This window comes from Clupea harengus, chromosome 18 (assembly GCF_900700415.2).
Source record: "Clupea harengus chromosome 18, Ch_v2.0.2, whole genome shotgun sequence".
Classification (NCBI taxonomy): domain Eukaryota; kingdom Metazoa; phylum Chordata; class Actinopteri; order Clupeiformes; family Clupeidae; genus Clupea; species Clupea harengus.
Genome location: NC_045169.1, coordinates 653,935 through 668,669, shown reverse-complemented (window position 1 = coordinate 668,669; position 14,735 = coordinate 653,935). Strand labels below are relative to the sequence as shown.

Here is a 14,735-nt window from a genome sequence, read left to right as displayed (position 1 = left end):
ACACGAACATGTCCAGCATGTTGGATGCCTAATCTGACTTCGTGAAAATATTCAGATTATTAAATGGATGGTTAATGAATGAACAGTTTATAACTACAAGAAATGGTAAACTATATTACAAGAATCAACCAAACTGAATGTAAGGTAAAAAATCAAATGGATAAGTAACTGTAAATAATAACACTTGAATGAACAGGTTGGATGCCAATTAAACCAAATACGCTTGATTGATCAGATCATCCTGATAAACCATGAATGCATCAAATGATTGATCAAATAATCTCGATAAACCATGAATGCATCAAATCTAAAGAAATGAAACCCAACCTGAATGAGTGAATAAGAAAAAGATGAAAAACACGACTGCTACCCAAAAGGTGTGGCAGCTGGCAACATAAGGGAAAATACACAGTGATTTTCCAATAGAAAGATTATGTGTTTTACTTTTTATATTCGCTCACTGCGGGAATTGTCAAATATTGCAGTTGAAATTGCAGTGATTTTGAGTTAAATTGCAAATAGTTTCAAAGAGAAAATTGAGGGAAATCCTTGAATTTGCATGAATTTGTGAAAACGTACAATCCCCCCACACACACACACACCCTGATCTGGGTTCCAAGAAGTGGATCAACATGAAGTATCTTGCACCGCCTAAGTGAAATCTTCCAATCGACACCCAGAGACATGGCTCAGCCGGGTGTGGCAAAAACACACCTTTTTAGCTGGAGGTTTGTATTTAAAAAAAAAAAAAAAGATTCATGTAAATAAATGAATAGGTGTGTTGTTATATAAATAGGGTGGCACCCATTTTCTCTTCGGTAAAGTAAAACATGTTAGATGAAGTGGGATACGACAATTAAAGTCTGACGACAATTATATACTGCTATTCATTTTCAGTTGGACACAATAAAGCACTTTTTTAGTTTGAGTGCAAGTGAGAGAAGGTCCTGAAAATTTAAGTTAAACAATAGCCAAGGTTTTATTATGAACAGACAATTGAATTTTCCACTAAAGAAAAGTTACAAAACTGATATAGAAAATGGCAATCGGTGCCTCTCTGGTGGGGAAACTCTGAAGCCAAAGTTCAAGTTCAAGCCTTTTGTTCAGTTTAGTCTTTCAGAATGATTTTCTCCTCTGTGCCCACGGTATACTGAAGAAGCATCGTGGGAACTCTACCCATGGTGGTCCAGGAAGCTGTGAGGCACAGGTGAGGTATGATTCCTTAGGGATCTCACTTGAACTCGGACATCACTTTCAATCCAATGCATATTTAGATCGCCTTCACAAACATGACGTTGATCCAAAGACTCCAAATGGATTTCAGGGATCTGACAGACGATTCTTGCGGACGAGTGTTACGGACAGGATCTTTCGGACCTGTCTTTTCCTTTCATTCGTTCAGTTTTCACAGGTAGACGTTAACTTTGGCTGGTACCTGTTTGCAGCCTGTGCTGGAAAAGTGGTGGACGCCACCGTTAGGTGTATAAAACACGGCACTGCTCACCTCCTCAGCCACGTCCACACGGTGGCATTCTCCGCGCTGGCACAGCTCCCTCTGGGCACAGCGCTTAACATGGTGCGGGCACAAGGGCAGGAAGGGCACGTATCTGCTGATCAACTTCATAGTAATTATCCTGGAGTGGTAGAAACCACCTGGGGGAGAGACGATAATCATTTCAATCGTTAACATTCATCAAGCAACTTCTGGAAGCAATATGCAGAGGTATTATATCACATATCATTGATATTTTAAGAAAGGTTGTGGCCAAGTATAAATATAAAAAAAAGTGCTACTTCAAATGAAAGTTTTCATTATGTGCTTTACTCAAGAGTCAATCTTAAGTGCTGTTTTATGTCCTTAGAACTTAATGCTATGAGACTACATCACTTTCATTGCTACACTAATGACACACAGTTGTTTGTTTCTGCTAAACAAAACAACACACACAGACACGCACACACACAGACACGCACACACACAAACACACAGGCTACCTCATTCCCACTCACAGAGAACACATTTATTAAGCGTTTATTTAATGTTATGGTGTTGTGTGGGAATGAACAGTAAATGTTTAAGTTTAATCATTAACAGATCCCATGGCGACCACTGAATGAATGGGTTCGAGAAAGGCAGGGGGAAGGGGGACTTCAGCACCTTTGTTCACTTCATTGGTTTTAGAGCCCTTGCTCCACTGATGTACCATTATTTCTCTGAGGATTGTTTTAATGTCTATGTTAAGCCATTTAACATCATCCACAAGTGGTTGTGATCACTCTGAACCCAAGACTTTTATTGGTGAGCTGATTGAGAAATGTAACTTTGCTTCAGATTATGCAGCAAACGGTGTTACTTGGTTGCTGAAATTGTCACGAAATTGACAAAATGAAAGGTGTTTTATATACAGGGGTGCAAACTCATCAGGGATGAAAAAGGTGACAACGATGCGAACCCCCTAGGAGGGTCCGGGGCATGCTCCCCGGGGAATATATTTTATATATAAGAACATTTTGCACATTTTAAAGTTCAATGCATCAATCTGGTGCACTTTGACAACAAAATTATGAGGCTAGATCTATGAAAAACTTTGTGCTGTTGTAAACAATTGTGTGCTCTGGTAACAGTTTCATTATAAACAGGCCAACCCAACCGGCATAAGCCCACAAAGTCAGGAATGTTGTTCATGTCCAATTTCAGAGGCTAAAATAATGACAGTTAAGGTGTTTGTTAATTCGTGGAGAAATGGAATGGAAAGTTTTCGAACTACAGAGCGTCAATCCATTTTCAGAGTGCTGGATTGAATTTACAAACGCACCCTTAGTAAGCATGGCAATCCTGTAGTTGGTAGCAGCAAGTAGCTCAGTAGCCAGCCCATCAGTTGACATTAACGGTTAGACTATCAGCCAACTCAAAAGCTTGAGTGCTTAAAAAGACCTACAGGGGTCTATTTGCCTAAACAAAGTTAATGTAACACATACATATCATTCGATGTCGATGGAGACACTAATGGAAGCTTCTAGATATTTCAATCATATAAATGTTTTCATGCTACATGTAGCCTTTAGCCTCCGCCACCTTGGACAACTTTCTTTTACTTCTGCAAAGGGCAAGGATGTAGGGGTGCACAAATGTAGTAATACACTGCCCCCAATCTGCTTGGGATGGGAAGTATGCAATAATTTAGCTTGCTGGGTGACAGCTAGTCAGGCTCACATCTACAGTGCACCTGGAAAGTATTCACAGCGCTTTACTTTTTCCACATTTTGTTACAGCCTTATGCTAAAATCGTTTAAATAAATGTTTTCCCTCATCAATCTACACTCAATACACCATAATGACAAAGCGAAAACAGGATTTTAGAATTTTTTGCAAATGTATTAAAGATAAAGAAAGAAAATATAACACGTACATGAGTATTCACAGCCTTTGCTCAATACTTTGTTGAAGCACCTTTGGCGGCAATTACAGCCTCAAGTCTTTTTGAGTATGATGCTACAAGCTTGGCACACCTATTTTTGGCCAGTTTCTCCCATTCTTCTTTGCAGGACCTCTCAAGCTCCATCAGGTTGGATGGGGAGCGTCAGGGCACAGCCATTTTCAGATCTCTCCAGAGATGTTCAATCGGGTTCAAGTCTGGGCTCTGGCTGGGCCACTTAAGGACATTCACAGAGTTGTCCCTAAGCCACTCCTTTGTTATCTTGGCTGTGTGCTTAGGGTCGTTGTCCTGTTGGAAGATGAACCTTCACCCCAGTCTGAGGTCCAGAGCGCCTTTTGGCAAACTCTAGGCGGGCTGTCATGTGCCTTGCACTGAGGAGTGGCTTCCGTCTGGCCGCTCTACCATACAGGCCTGCTTGGTGGAGTGCCGCAGAGATGGTTGTCCTTCTGGAAGGTTCTCCTCTCTTCACAGAGCAACGCTGGAGCTCTGTCAGAGTGACCATCGGGTTTTGGTCACCTCCCTGACTAAGACCCTTCTCCCCTGATTGCTCAGTGTGGCCGGGTGGCCTACTCTAGAAGAGTCCTGGTGGTTCCAACTCTAGAACAGTCCTGGTGGTTCCAACTCTAGAAGAGTCCTGGTGGTTCCAACTCTAGAAGAGTCCTGGTGGTCTAGAAGAGTCCTGGTGGTTCCAAACTTCTTCCATTTACGGATGATGGAGGCCACTGTGCTCATTGGGACCTTCAATGGGGTGGACATTTTTCTGTACCCTTCCCCAGATCTGTGCCTCGATACAATCCTGTCTCGGAGGTCTACAGACAATTCCTTGGACTTCTTGGCTTGGTTTGTGCTCTGACATCTGACACTGTCAACTGTGGGACCTTATATAGACAGGTGTGTGCCTTTTCCAAAGCATGTCCAATCAACTGAATGTACCACAGGTGGACTCCAATCAAGTTGTAGAAACATCTCAAGGATGATCAGTGGAAACAGGATGCACCTGAGCTCAATTTTGAGTGTCATGGCAAAGGCTGTGAATACTTGTGTACATGGGATATTTTTCGTTTTTTATTTTTAATAGATTTGCAAAAATAAAAAAATTAAAATGTCACGTTATCATTATGGGGTATTGTGTGTAGAATTTTGAGGAAAAAATGTATTGAATCCATTTCAGAATAAGGCTGTAACATAACAAAATGTATTGAATCCATTTCAGAATAAGGCTGTAACATAACAAAATGTATTTAACCCATTTTAGAATAAGGCTGTAACATAACAAAATGTGGAAAAAGTGAAGAGCTGTGAATCCTTTCCGGATGCACTGTCACCTTTAAACCCATCATGTTGCTGCATGTATGTCTTTGTCCCGACTCTTGTTGTGGCTTTCTTCGTTTCCAAAGTGACACCCTGCTACTGGTGAAATGCCTGGACAGCTAGTGGCAACCTCCACATCACCACATACCAACAAAATGAATATGAAGATGAAATCAAACATGTTACCTACAAAAAGCGTACTTTCTAAAAACGGTTAAAAAAAAAAAAGCGTAATTCTGGAAAAAGACTCTGGAAAATGACCCTGGAAATGACCCTGGAGTGAGTCTTGTTTTTAGCCCTTACTGTTATTGGTGTTGAAGACGGCCTCCGTGAGGGGCTCCTCCACGTCCTGCAGTTGTATTTCCTCTCTGTCACGACCTGCCGTTCGCATCTCGATGGCCACCTTGTGGAGAACCTCCTGTCCCGTAGTGCTGCAAAAAGGTAAATATAGCTTGTGAGCTGGTTAATAACTGCAGTACATTTTTTTTTTTTTAGTCATTTAGCAGACGCTTTTATCCAAAGCGACTTACAAGGATGTATACACATTTTAAATTTACACTGATGGCACACTGCACATCAGTAGCAATTAGGGGTTCAGTGTGTTGCTCAAGGACGCTTCGACAGGGAATCGAACTAGCAACCTTCTGATTACTAAACGACTTCTCTACCTCCTATACCACTGTCGCAGTAGCACACTTATGTTGGGCAATGGGCAATGCCTTCAAAAAGTGACTATAGAGGTAAACAAGACCATGCTAGTTACAGATAACTGGCTAGCTAATATTGACAAATAGTAGCAAACAGTAGCCAACATCAAGTAACTTAAAAACCTGCCAACTTTTGGAGAGAGGTACATGAAGTTGTACGCCAGACCCCGGGATATCCAATCCCCTTTACATGTACAGTCTTACAGTATATACCTAGGACATTTAGAAGAGTGTGTAGCTAGAGATGACCCTAATCTGGTGAAAATTCTTCTTACAGCGAGCAGGAAGACAATCACTAAAAATTGGCTGAAAGCATACATGGTTATCTATAAATCAAGGAAATCCAGGAGATGGAAAAGTTAATATACAAACTGAAATTGAAAGAAGAGTTATTTGCTAGGAACTAGGGGAAATGGCTACAAAATAAAACATATGTAGACATGACTGGATAATAAAATAAAATAAAATATAAATACGAATTATATTATATATTAAAATACTAAATTATAATATAATTCTGAAAGTTTCAGCCTTGGCAATCATGACTGATCTGACCGTTGCAAGCACTTCAGCTTTGAATGAGAGCAAACACATTCAACAAGGTAGTTACATTTCTTTCAAATTCATAATTCATCCAAATTGCACTTCCAATTTAACATGCATTATCAGAACAAACGCTGATTTTTCAGACGCTTCATGGAACATGGACCCCTGTCATAATGCCCACACTCCCGGCTGATCTTGCCAATGTGTAAAGTTGAGCTACAACCATTCTACAATGATTATAATACTGTACTTTTCCTATACACAAAATGGGATTTAGATGTAATACATTCAATGTATAGGCCATGTGAAGCACTGGACCACTGACCTGATAAAGATATAGATGGCTTTGCGATAGTTGGTTTGGTAGACGACGTGTGAGGGGCCAAGAAAGGGCTCGAGAACATCGATCAAACCAGAGGGCATCCTCTCCATCTCATCAAAGATAAAGATCGAGCGAGCACAGGTGGTCAGGTTCCCCTCCACCCACTGTTTTAGGTTATGCTAAGAAGGGTAGAAAGGAAACAGATTGACCATGATGTTAAAGACAATATTCATTCTGAAGCTTTTATCCTCATCTGATAAATAAGTCACTGTCATGACGTTGTGACTCGCTGTACAACATAGATAAAGCAAGCTGTTTTCATTAGGACTTGACTCACAACATAGATTAAGCAAGCTGTTTTTATTAGCATTTGACTCATACCATAGATAAAGCAAGTGAAGGGACCGACATTTGATAATCAGTTTAATAGATATATCCCATAGGCAATAATTCAATATATCTGACCTACTGGTCATTGTAGTATTATTATTCTAAGTTTCTCATGTGTATTCTGTTCCCGGCCTACATGAGGTGTGAGAGAGCCTTCACAGCTCCCCCCCCCCTTTGACTAGAAACAGATACTAATTAGCATTTAGGTATCCACCCATCCTTTGCTTTCCCAGAAGTTTAAAAGACTGTGATTTTCAAGAGACAGTCAGTGAAGGAGATTTAGGTTAACACACTCAGTGAAATCTGGTTCTCTCTTCCTCCTCTGGTGCGCACCATTGAAAGAATAAACCTGGACTTGGTTTTTCATCACAATCTGACTGAGTCTCCGATACATTTGGGATATAGAAATAATTCCTTTCACAAGCTGTTTTCATTAGCATTTGAACAGAAAGGAGAAAGGACATACCCTGTACTGCTGCAGTCGCTCAGGTAAGGGGAAGTGGAGCGTGGGCACAAACTGGTGAATATAAGGGCTACCCATGGCTGTGCCATACAGATGTCTGGCCAGCATCGAGCTGACGAAGCTCTTGCCTGTTCCTGATGCGCCATGGAAGGAGAGAACCAGAGGCCGGATGGGATTCTCCTTCAGTAAGAAGTTTGCTATCGCTTCCGCAACAATGTCCTGAGCCAGATGCTGTCCGTACAGATTCTTGTAGAGATCCCATTCTAGCCCTGGAAAGAAATAGGTGACAGTGGTACAGGAGGTAGAGAAGTCGGTTAGTAATCAGAAGGTTGCTAGTTCGATTCCCTGTCGAAGCGTCCTTGAGCAAGACACTGAACCCCTGTGCAGTGTGCCATCAGTGTAAATGTACAATGTGTATACATTGTAAGTCGCACATATGTAAGTCGCTTTGGATAAAAGCGTCTGCTAAATGACTAAATAAATGAAATGAAATAGCATAAATACAAATGTGTTACTGTTCAGGCAAGATGCATTATATTTCGCAGGAGATGACAACACTACATGTGTGGCAGCTTCACCATCAAAGTGGATTATGTGTCACATCGCCAAATGCTACTAGTATAAAAAAAAATAAAATGTATATATTTTGTGAGGCTTGGTTAAAAGATGTTCCGAGACATATTTGAGGAAAAAAACATGGCAGATCAGTATTCTGGGCACACACACACAGGGCCTGGTTGAAAGACTATCTACCATGTTTGGTGACAATACACCAAAGGATTGCTGACCTTACTTCCTGATTTCAATAGTTTTCAATGGTTTTGAATATCAGATTGGATCAAATTTGTTGTGCATGGCTCATAAGGTACAAAACAAATCCGCTTCTTGGTGGCACGAGGGGTGGGGTGGGCTTAGGAACCTTTTTTTGAGAGCGGGACGTAAATAAAAAGGCTGGATTGTTAACCCCCTTGGATTTGGATGAGGTTAGTTGTGGTGTGGGTATTGCACCCATACCATTGATTGACCCCTTCTAACCAGAGTGACAACACCACCGATTTTGAACCCTTTTAAAGAATGCAAGTTCCAACCTTTATTTAACCTCTTATGTTAGTTATCACACCGCAGAAAGGTGCCTTAACAAAGACATTAGCAGTGGCGTATAGAGAACGCTACTTAAAAACTAGCAGAGCTAATGCCAACTTCTTTTCTCCTGTCTAGAAGATGCTAAATATCAGCTCTGATGATAGTTTGTGATTTCTGCAACTACACACGGCAAGGCAAGTTTATTTATTTTACACATACACATTTCGTCCACAGAGGCAATTCCATGTGCTTTACAAAAATAAAAGCAAAAAGAACATCCAAAGGAAAAAATAAAGTGCAAAACAATAAAAGATAAAAATGATTATTATATAATTAAAAGAAAGTTCACAGTACACAATTACAAGATAATTAGTGGACCAAACTGCCAGAAGATCTTACATGTAATATAAATGAATGAAAAGTAAAGTGCAGTAAGAAGTGCACGTTTTACGTCTCAAAGAGGAATGTTTTGAACCACTTTTCATTCAACTATATTACACGTAAGATCTTCTGGCAGTTTGTTCCAGTTGCATGCAGCTCAACAGCCAGATGCTGCTTCTCCATGTTTGGTTTGGACTCTGACCTGAGTCCATGGATCTACCAGCACTCCTTGGTTTAGATTCTTTAAAACATGTTTGTTTATGAGATGTGTTCAGGGCCCATACCATTCAGTGATTTATAGACTAGTAGCAGCGCTTAGATTCTGTAACTAACTGGAAGCCAGTGTTAAGATTCATTAAATATCATTTCTGCAGGAATGTGCAACAGCCTCCTATTTCTTCAATATTCCTATTATTACATGAAGGTAAAAGCAAAAATTAAAGTCTCAATGTAAAGATCATCACCAATTGTGTAAAGCTAAAACAGCTAGCTAAAATAGCTGGTGACAATGGCTGATGCTCGAATAACTGCTGTCGCAGAACTTCAGATGAGGGAAATGTAAGTTTTAGTTTTTTTTTATAATTCTGGTATTTGCTGCTTTGCCCATTTAGCACTAACACTAAAAGCTGAGGTCATAACTTACAATATATATGTTAACTATATGCTAACATATCGTTTAATATATTAATTTTCTGGAAAATTGTTAGGGTAATTCACTGCAGGATCTACAGTACCATTTGGCTAACACGGTTTGTTAGTTGAAGGTCTGCCAGTTGACACTGTGTGACAGTGAAATGAGAGACTTTGGGTGTTGGGGTTAGTGACGTTAGCATGTAGTGTTCTACTGTCTTCTACTTTCATCTGGAGTTTGTCAAACAGGCACTTTTTGCAATGTGCAGGTGTGTAGTTTGAGAGACCTGGCCTCTGGCCTTGGAGCCCACTGGTGTATAGCTGCAATCACTAATGGTGTGGTCAGTTTGGAGGAAGAATAATACTAATAATGGTTTCTCCATGTTCTATGCATAGGAGTGCAAGGTTAATGGTCTGTCAGAAGACAGATATACACACATATACACAAGCTCCTCAACATATATCAAATCATTATTTTTCCTCCAAAGTCTTTACCTGGCAGCCCTGCTCTTCAACAAAAATGCTGGGCATCCCCAAGCAAGGACATCAGCTAGTGAGCCGCTATCTAGAGTGAACTTCCCAAAATACAAGAACATCAGCTAGTGAGCCGCTATCTAGAGTGAACTTCCCAAAATACAAGAACCTCAGCTGGTGAGCCGCTATCTAGAGTGAACTTCCCAAAATACAAGAAGGAAAGAATGCACAGCAAAGCCAACAAAACCAGATCCAACCTTCACAAGCGTTGGTCACAAGCTTTTATTGAAAATTCGATGAAGGAAAACAATGTACAGACAGCCATTATACAACAAGCGGACCATAAATAACATGTAAAATAATTGGATTATTAACAAAAACTGTACAATCTTTTTTTCAGGACCCGGCCCCATATGTGGATGAGGTGCTGAAGATGCCCATCCCCGAGGATCTCTCTGCCCAGTTTCACAAACCAGACAAGCTGGAGGTGATGGCCAGCTTCGTGTCATGGTTCAGTCAAGGGCAGGTCTGAACCCCACGTACCTTCCATGAGCATCAGGGAACTCTCTCCATAGCCGCAGCACCACGCAGGAGGGCAGCAGTACTCACATTCTCTGGCCCGAAAAGCCAGCTTACAAAGCTTCTCTATGTCAAAGACCTGTAATGGCTGAGCACAATGTACATTGTATTTAGAGAACAATAAATGGTGACACATATTATAGTGTGTGCATCTTTTTTCTGGTGTGGCTACTGTTACTTGTCTTTTATGTATTTATTACCCATAGACAATCAGCTCTTCAGTACCAGCCGGTACATTCAATAACTATGTTAAAAAAAAGCTCTGTGGCATTCAATTTGAAAAATCTTTCTGACAATAAAAGTCTATATAAAGTTTAATTCTACCTGTTATACTTGCATTTACCTAAACATCAGAAACCTAGCTTTTCACAACCAGTAACTTGCATAAACACACTGTATTTCATACAGTCATACACAAACACACTGTATTTACATACTTGAGTCACTAGCATTGGGTTGTCCTCAACACAGCCAGCAAGACCGTATGACCTTTGCCAATGTACAATCATACAAAAAGAATCCTTGAAGTGACAAAATTCACTAACCATCCAGAAACGTCCTGTTGAAGCCCACATTCTCGAACTTGTTCGGGAGCCTCTTCTTGTTCAGGGTCTGACTCTGGGTTTGGTTCAAAACGGTATGGGTACCAAGGTACACGCTCAACCGTTTCTATGGTAACTCCAAGGTACACGCTCAACCGTTTCTATGGCAGCTTCAAACCTTACTTGGGTGAGCACACCCCTCAGAGGAGGGGGGAGGGGTAGCTGGCTCATTAGCATTTAAAGGAACAGGCACTCAAAACAGGTCGCTCTGAATAGGGCTGTTTTAGACAGGGTAAAAAGGGTGCGCTTTTACTTGATCCTTGTGGTATTTTGACCAAAGCATGTTACAGACATTTCATTAAGACCCCAAGGAACTATATCAACGTATGGTAAAAAGGGCATACAATGACTCCTTTAAAGTAATGAACAATTCACCAATTTCAGGATACGTTCCACAATCATTCAAAATAGCAGTGATCAAACCATCTCTCAATAAAACCGAAACTTGATCCTGGCAATCTGGCTAACTACAGGCCTATATTCAATTTTCCCTTTTTTTGTCAAAAATACTTGAAAAGGTTATAGCAAAGCAACTTTCAACATAAAAACAACATTGAAGAAGACCTCCAATCTGGCTTCAGAGCCCATCACAGCACTACAACGGCCTTAGTCGGCCAAGTCCTGAATGACCTACTAATCGCATCTGATCATGGGTGCATTTCAATACTGGTTCTTCTAGACCTTAGTGCTGCTTTCAACACAATAGATCATCATATTTTGCTTCTTGAACTTCATGTTGGCATCAAAGGCTGTGCCCTGTCCTGGTTTAGGATCTTACGTCTCCGATCGTCATCAATTTCATGTCTATACTAATCATCCAATCACACCAGAGTAAGTTATGGTGTCCCCCAAGGCTCTGTGCTTGGATCCTTGTTCATCTCCTTGTACATGCTACCCTTAGGTGCTGTCATAAGGAAGTATGGCATTAACTTCCACTGCTATGCTGATGACACCCAACTCTACCTATCCATGAAACCTGATGAAATTGTACAGCTTACCCAAGATAGAAGCCTGCCTGCAAGATGTAAAAGCTTGGATGACTAGCAACTCCCTGCTCCTTAACTCAGATAAAACTGATGTTATGCTTGTAGGCCCTAAACAATTGAGAATGAGATTATCTAGCCATCTATCCATACTTGATGGCATCTCATTAACATCCAACACTAGTATCAAATATCTCTGTGTAATAATCAACCATGACCTCGTACTTGACTCACACATCAAAAATATCTCAGACATATTTTTTTCCATCTACACAATATTTCCAAACTCAGAAACATGCAGAAAAACGAATCCAATCTCCTGTCCGGATGAAGCAACAACACAATAAAGAGCCTAAAACGTATACAGAACTCTGCTGCTCGCACACTTATGTGATCTGAACATATCTCACTTGTACTTGCCTCTCTGCACTGGCTCCCTGTCAAAAGTTAAATTAATTTCAAAGCACTAAACAGTTTAGCTCCAAATGACCTCAAGGAATGAGTTGTCCCCTATTGCCCACCAAGATCACTTCGTTCCCAGAGTGCAGGTCTTGTAATTCCTAGAATATCAATGGGAGGCAGAGCCTTCTGTTATCGAGCCGCCCTCCTCTGGAATAATCTACCTGCTTCCATTCGGGATGCAGACGCCCTTTCCATCGAGACTAAAGACATTCCTCTTTAGTGCATCCCATATTCATGATCAATGCATCAAAAACCCGTCACCTGTTGCAACATTCTTCCCTTCTTCTTGTTAGCTATGTTGTGTGTTTAGCAGGAGTCGGCCAAAGACAGCGCATGTTGTACCATGAAGGAGTGCCTTTACGGATCCCAGGTACAGCATACAGCGTGTGTTGCGGCTGTTGCCAGCCAGTTGTGAACTACTGTATCCTACCACCCTCACTATGCTTGTATAACTAAAAATCCCCATGCACCAAGCCAGCCAACATAACTAAACATAACTCATCACAACTAAACTAAACACATCAAATTCCCAATATCAATAAAACTTGGCTACAGACTGTGCATGTTGTACTGTGAAGGAGGGCCTTTACGGATCCTGGGTACAGCATGCGACACGGGGCACTGTTGTGTATCCTGCCACCTTTGCCATCCTAACTAAATTCTGCATGCACCATGCAGCCAACCAACCATAACTAAACAAAAATCCAAACTAAACATTAAACAAAATTCCCATTCACCTTGCTGGGCAGCCTCTCCTTCTATATCATATTGCTAATGCTAACACTGATACTGATAAAGTGGCCATATTACCTACTGTTAATTGTTTACCTATATTTATCTCTTAATCTGTTTATCAAATTAGCGTGACCTTTGCTCGCAAATGATGATGGCTGTGGAAACATTGTTCCACATCACCATATCCATTAAGAACATACGCGATTTGGCAGCCGAACTTCACCCACTCACCTAGTCTGGACTAGGAGGCATATATTCTACCCCATACTCTGTGCTAGCATTTCCCGGCAATGTAAAAAATTGCCACCATCTACATGGGTTTCCTTACGAGCACACTGTATACCCACTAAACTGTTATACGTGTATGATTTAATCTGCCATATTCCTGATTGTTTCCCCTCCCCTCCCCTTATAACTCTACTCGGCCGGTTCCAAGCAATCCGGAAGTGATTTAGAACTGTTTCAGTTAGGAGAAATTGCATACAACTCGACTACGAACCTTAGCCAGACAGCTATTTCACTATGAAGCATAGCGTAATCAGATACATTTACATTTACACATTTATACATTTCAGTATAGCGGAAAAACACGGCGGAAATATGTTGCTTGTTGGGTGAACCAGAACCAGGTATTGGACATTAGCACTTGAGATAACCTGGAGATAATAGTCATGTCATCCATTTCTGTTCAGTTGTAGACGTGTTAGGATAACTTACCTCTTATATTTGGTTTGAAGTCACATTCGCAATTGTCTGCTATGGTGCAATAAATAGTTTTCATCTCAAATCCACAAACCAACGCATTAACGTGACAATATAACACCAACACTATAACCTTAAACACCATTGCTAACGTTAGTCTTTGGACTACAACTTCCATGATAGATCTAAATGAAAATACGTTAAGTCCAAACAGCCTAAGTTTTTGGATTGTTCCGACTGAAATCTCTTGTGGCGTTGTAACCGTGGTTTAATTTCGGTAAGGATCGTGAACGTTAATGCTATTATTTCCATGATATCTTCCAGAAATGAGCCGAGGTTCCCTCCCAGCACCTGGCCAGCACTTCGTTGAATAGTGTTGCCATCAAATTCTTACCCGAAGTCGCTATTGGCTCACTGAAATGACGCTAAAAGTCCCTAGAATGCGTAATGACGTCTTATCCGACGGCTTACGCGTAATGACGTCAATACGTCAAATTTGCACACTTCATGCAGCTAAACGGCATTCTCTGTTCTCCACTAGTTAGATAGTTTGATTGTTTTTTGGAGGAGTGAGTGATTTATATGCATAACAGACTATTCATATTATTATTATAATTAAACTATTCACTTTTAACAGACCAAAATGAACCTCGTCACACGTTGCGTAGAGATGTTAGGCTTAAGTCAACTAGGTTCAGTTTGACCCACTGCTGAGACTCCACTCAAAACTGTTTTTAAATATCCACATGGAATTTTAATCTAAAAAAATACACAAATCTTTCCTACTTTCTCCACTCTACAAATTCCCCCAGGCTCTCTACACTGCCCTTACCAGCAGCCTGAAGTGCTGTCGGATTTTACCTTTATATTGTGTCCGCATAGACTAGTGTTAGACTGGCTTTTAGCTTAAGAAAGAGAAGTTTGTGTC

The 14,735-nt window shown here is 40.8% G+C and overlaps 1 protein-coding gene across 1 annotated transcript; it reads right to left on the bottom strand.

The window, feature by feature from the left end:
* Nucleotides 1–954: 954 nt before the first annotated feature.
* On the bottom strand, nt 955–14,246 carry tor2a (torsin family 2, member A). The gene is made up of 5 exons (XM_012815575.3): nt 13,823–14,246; nt 7,180–7,445; nt 6,327–6,502; nt 5,052–5,179; nt 955–1,653 (listed from the first exon to the last, which is right to left on the bottom strand). The coding sequence occupies exons 1-5, from the start codon at nt 13,983–13,985 to the stop codon at nt 1,406–1,408; spliced, it is 981 nt and encodes a 326-aa protein (XP_012671029.2). The 5' UTR covers nt 13,986–14,246; the 3' UTR covers nt 955–1,405.
* Nucleotides 14,247–14,735: the final 489 nt, after the last annotated feature.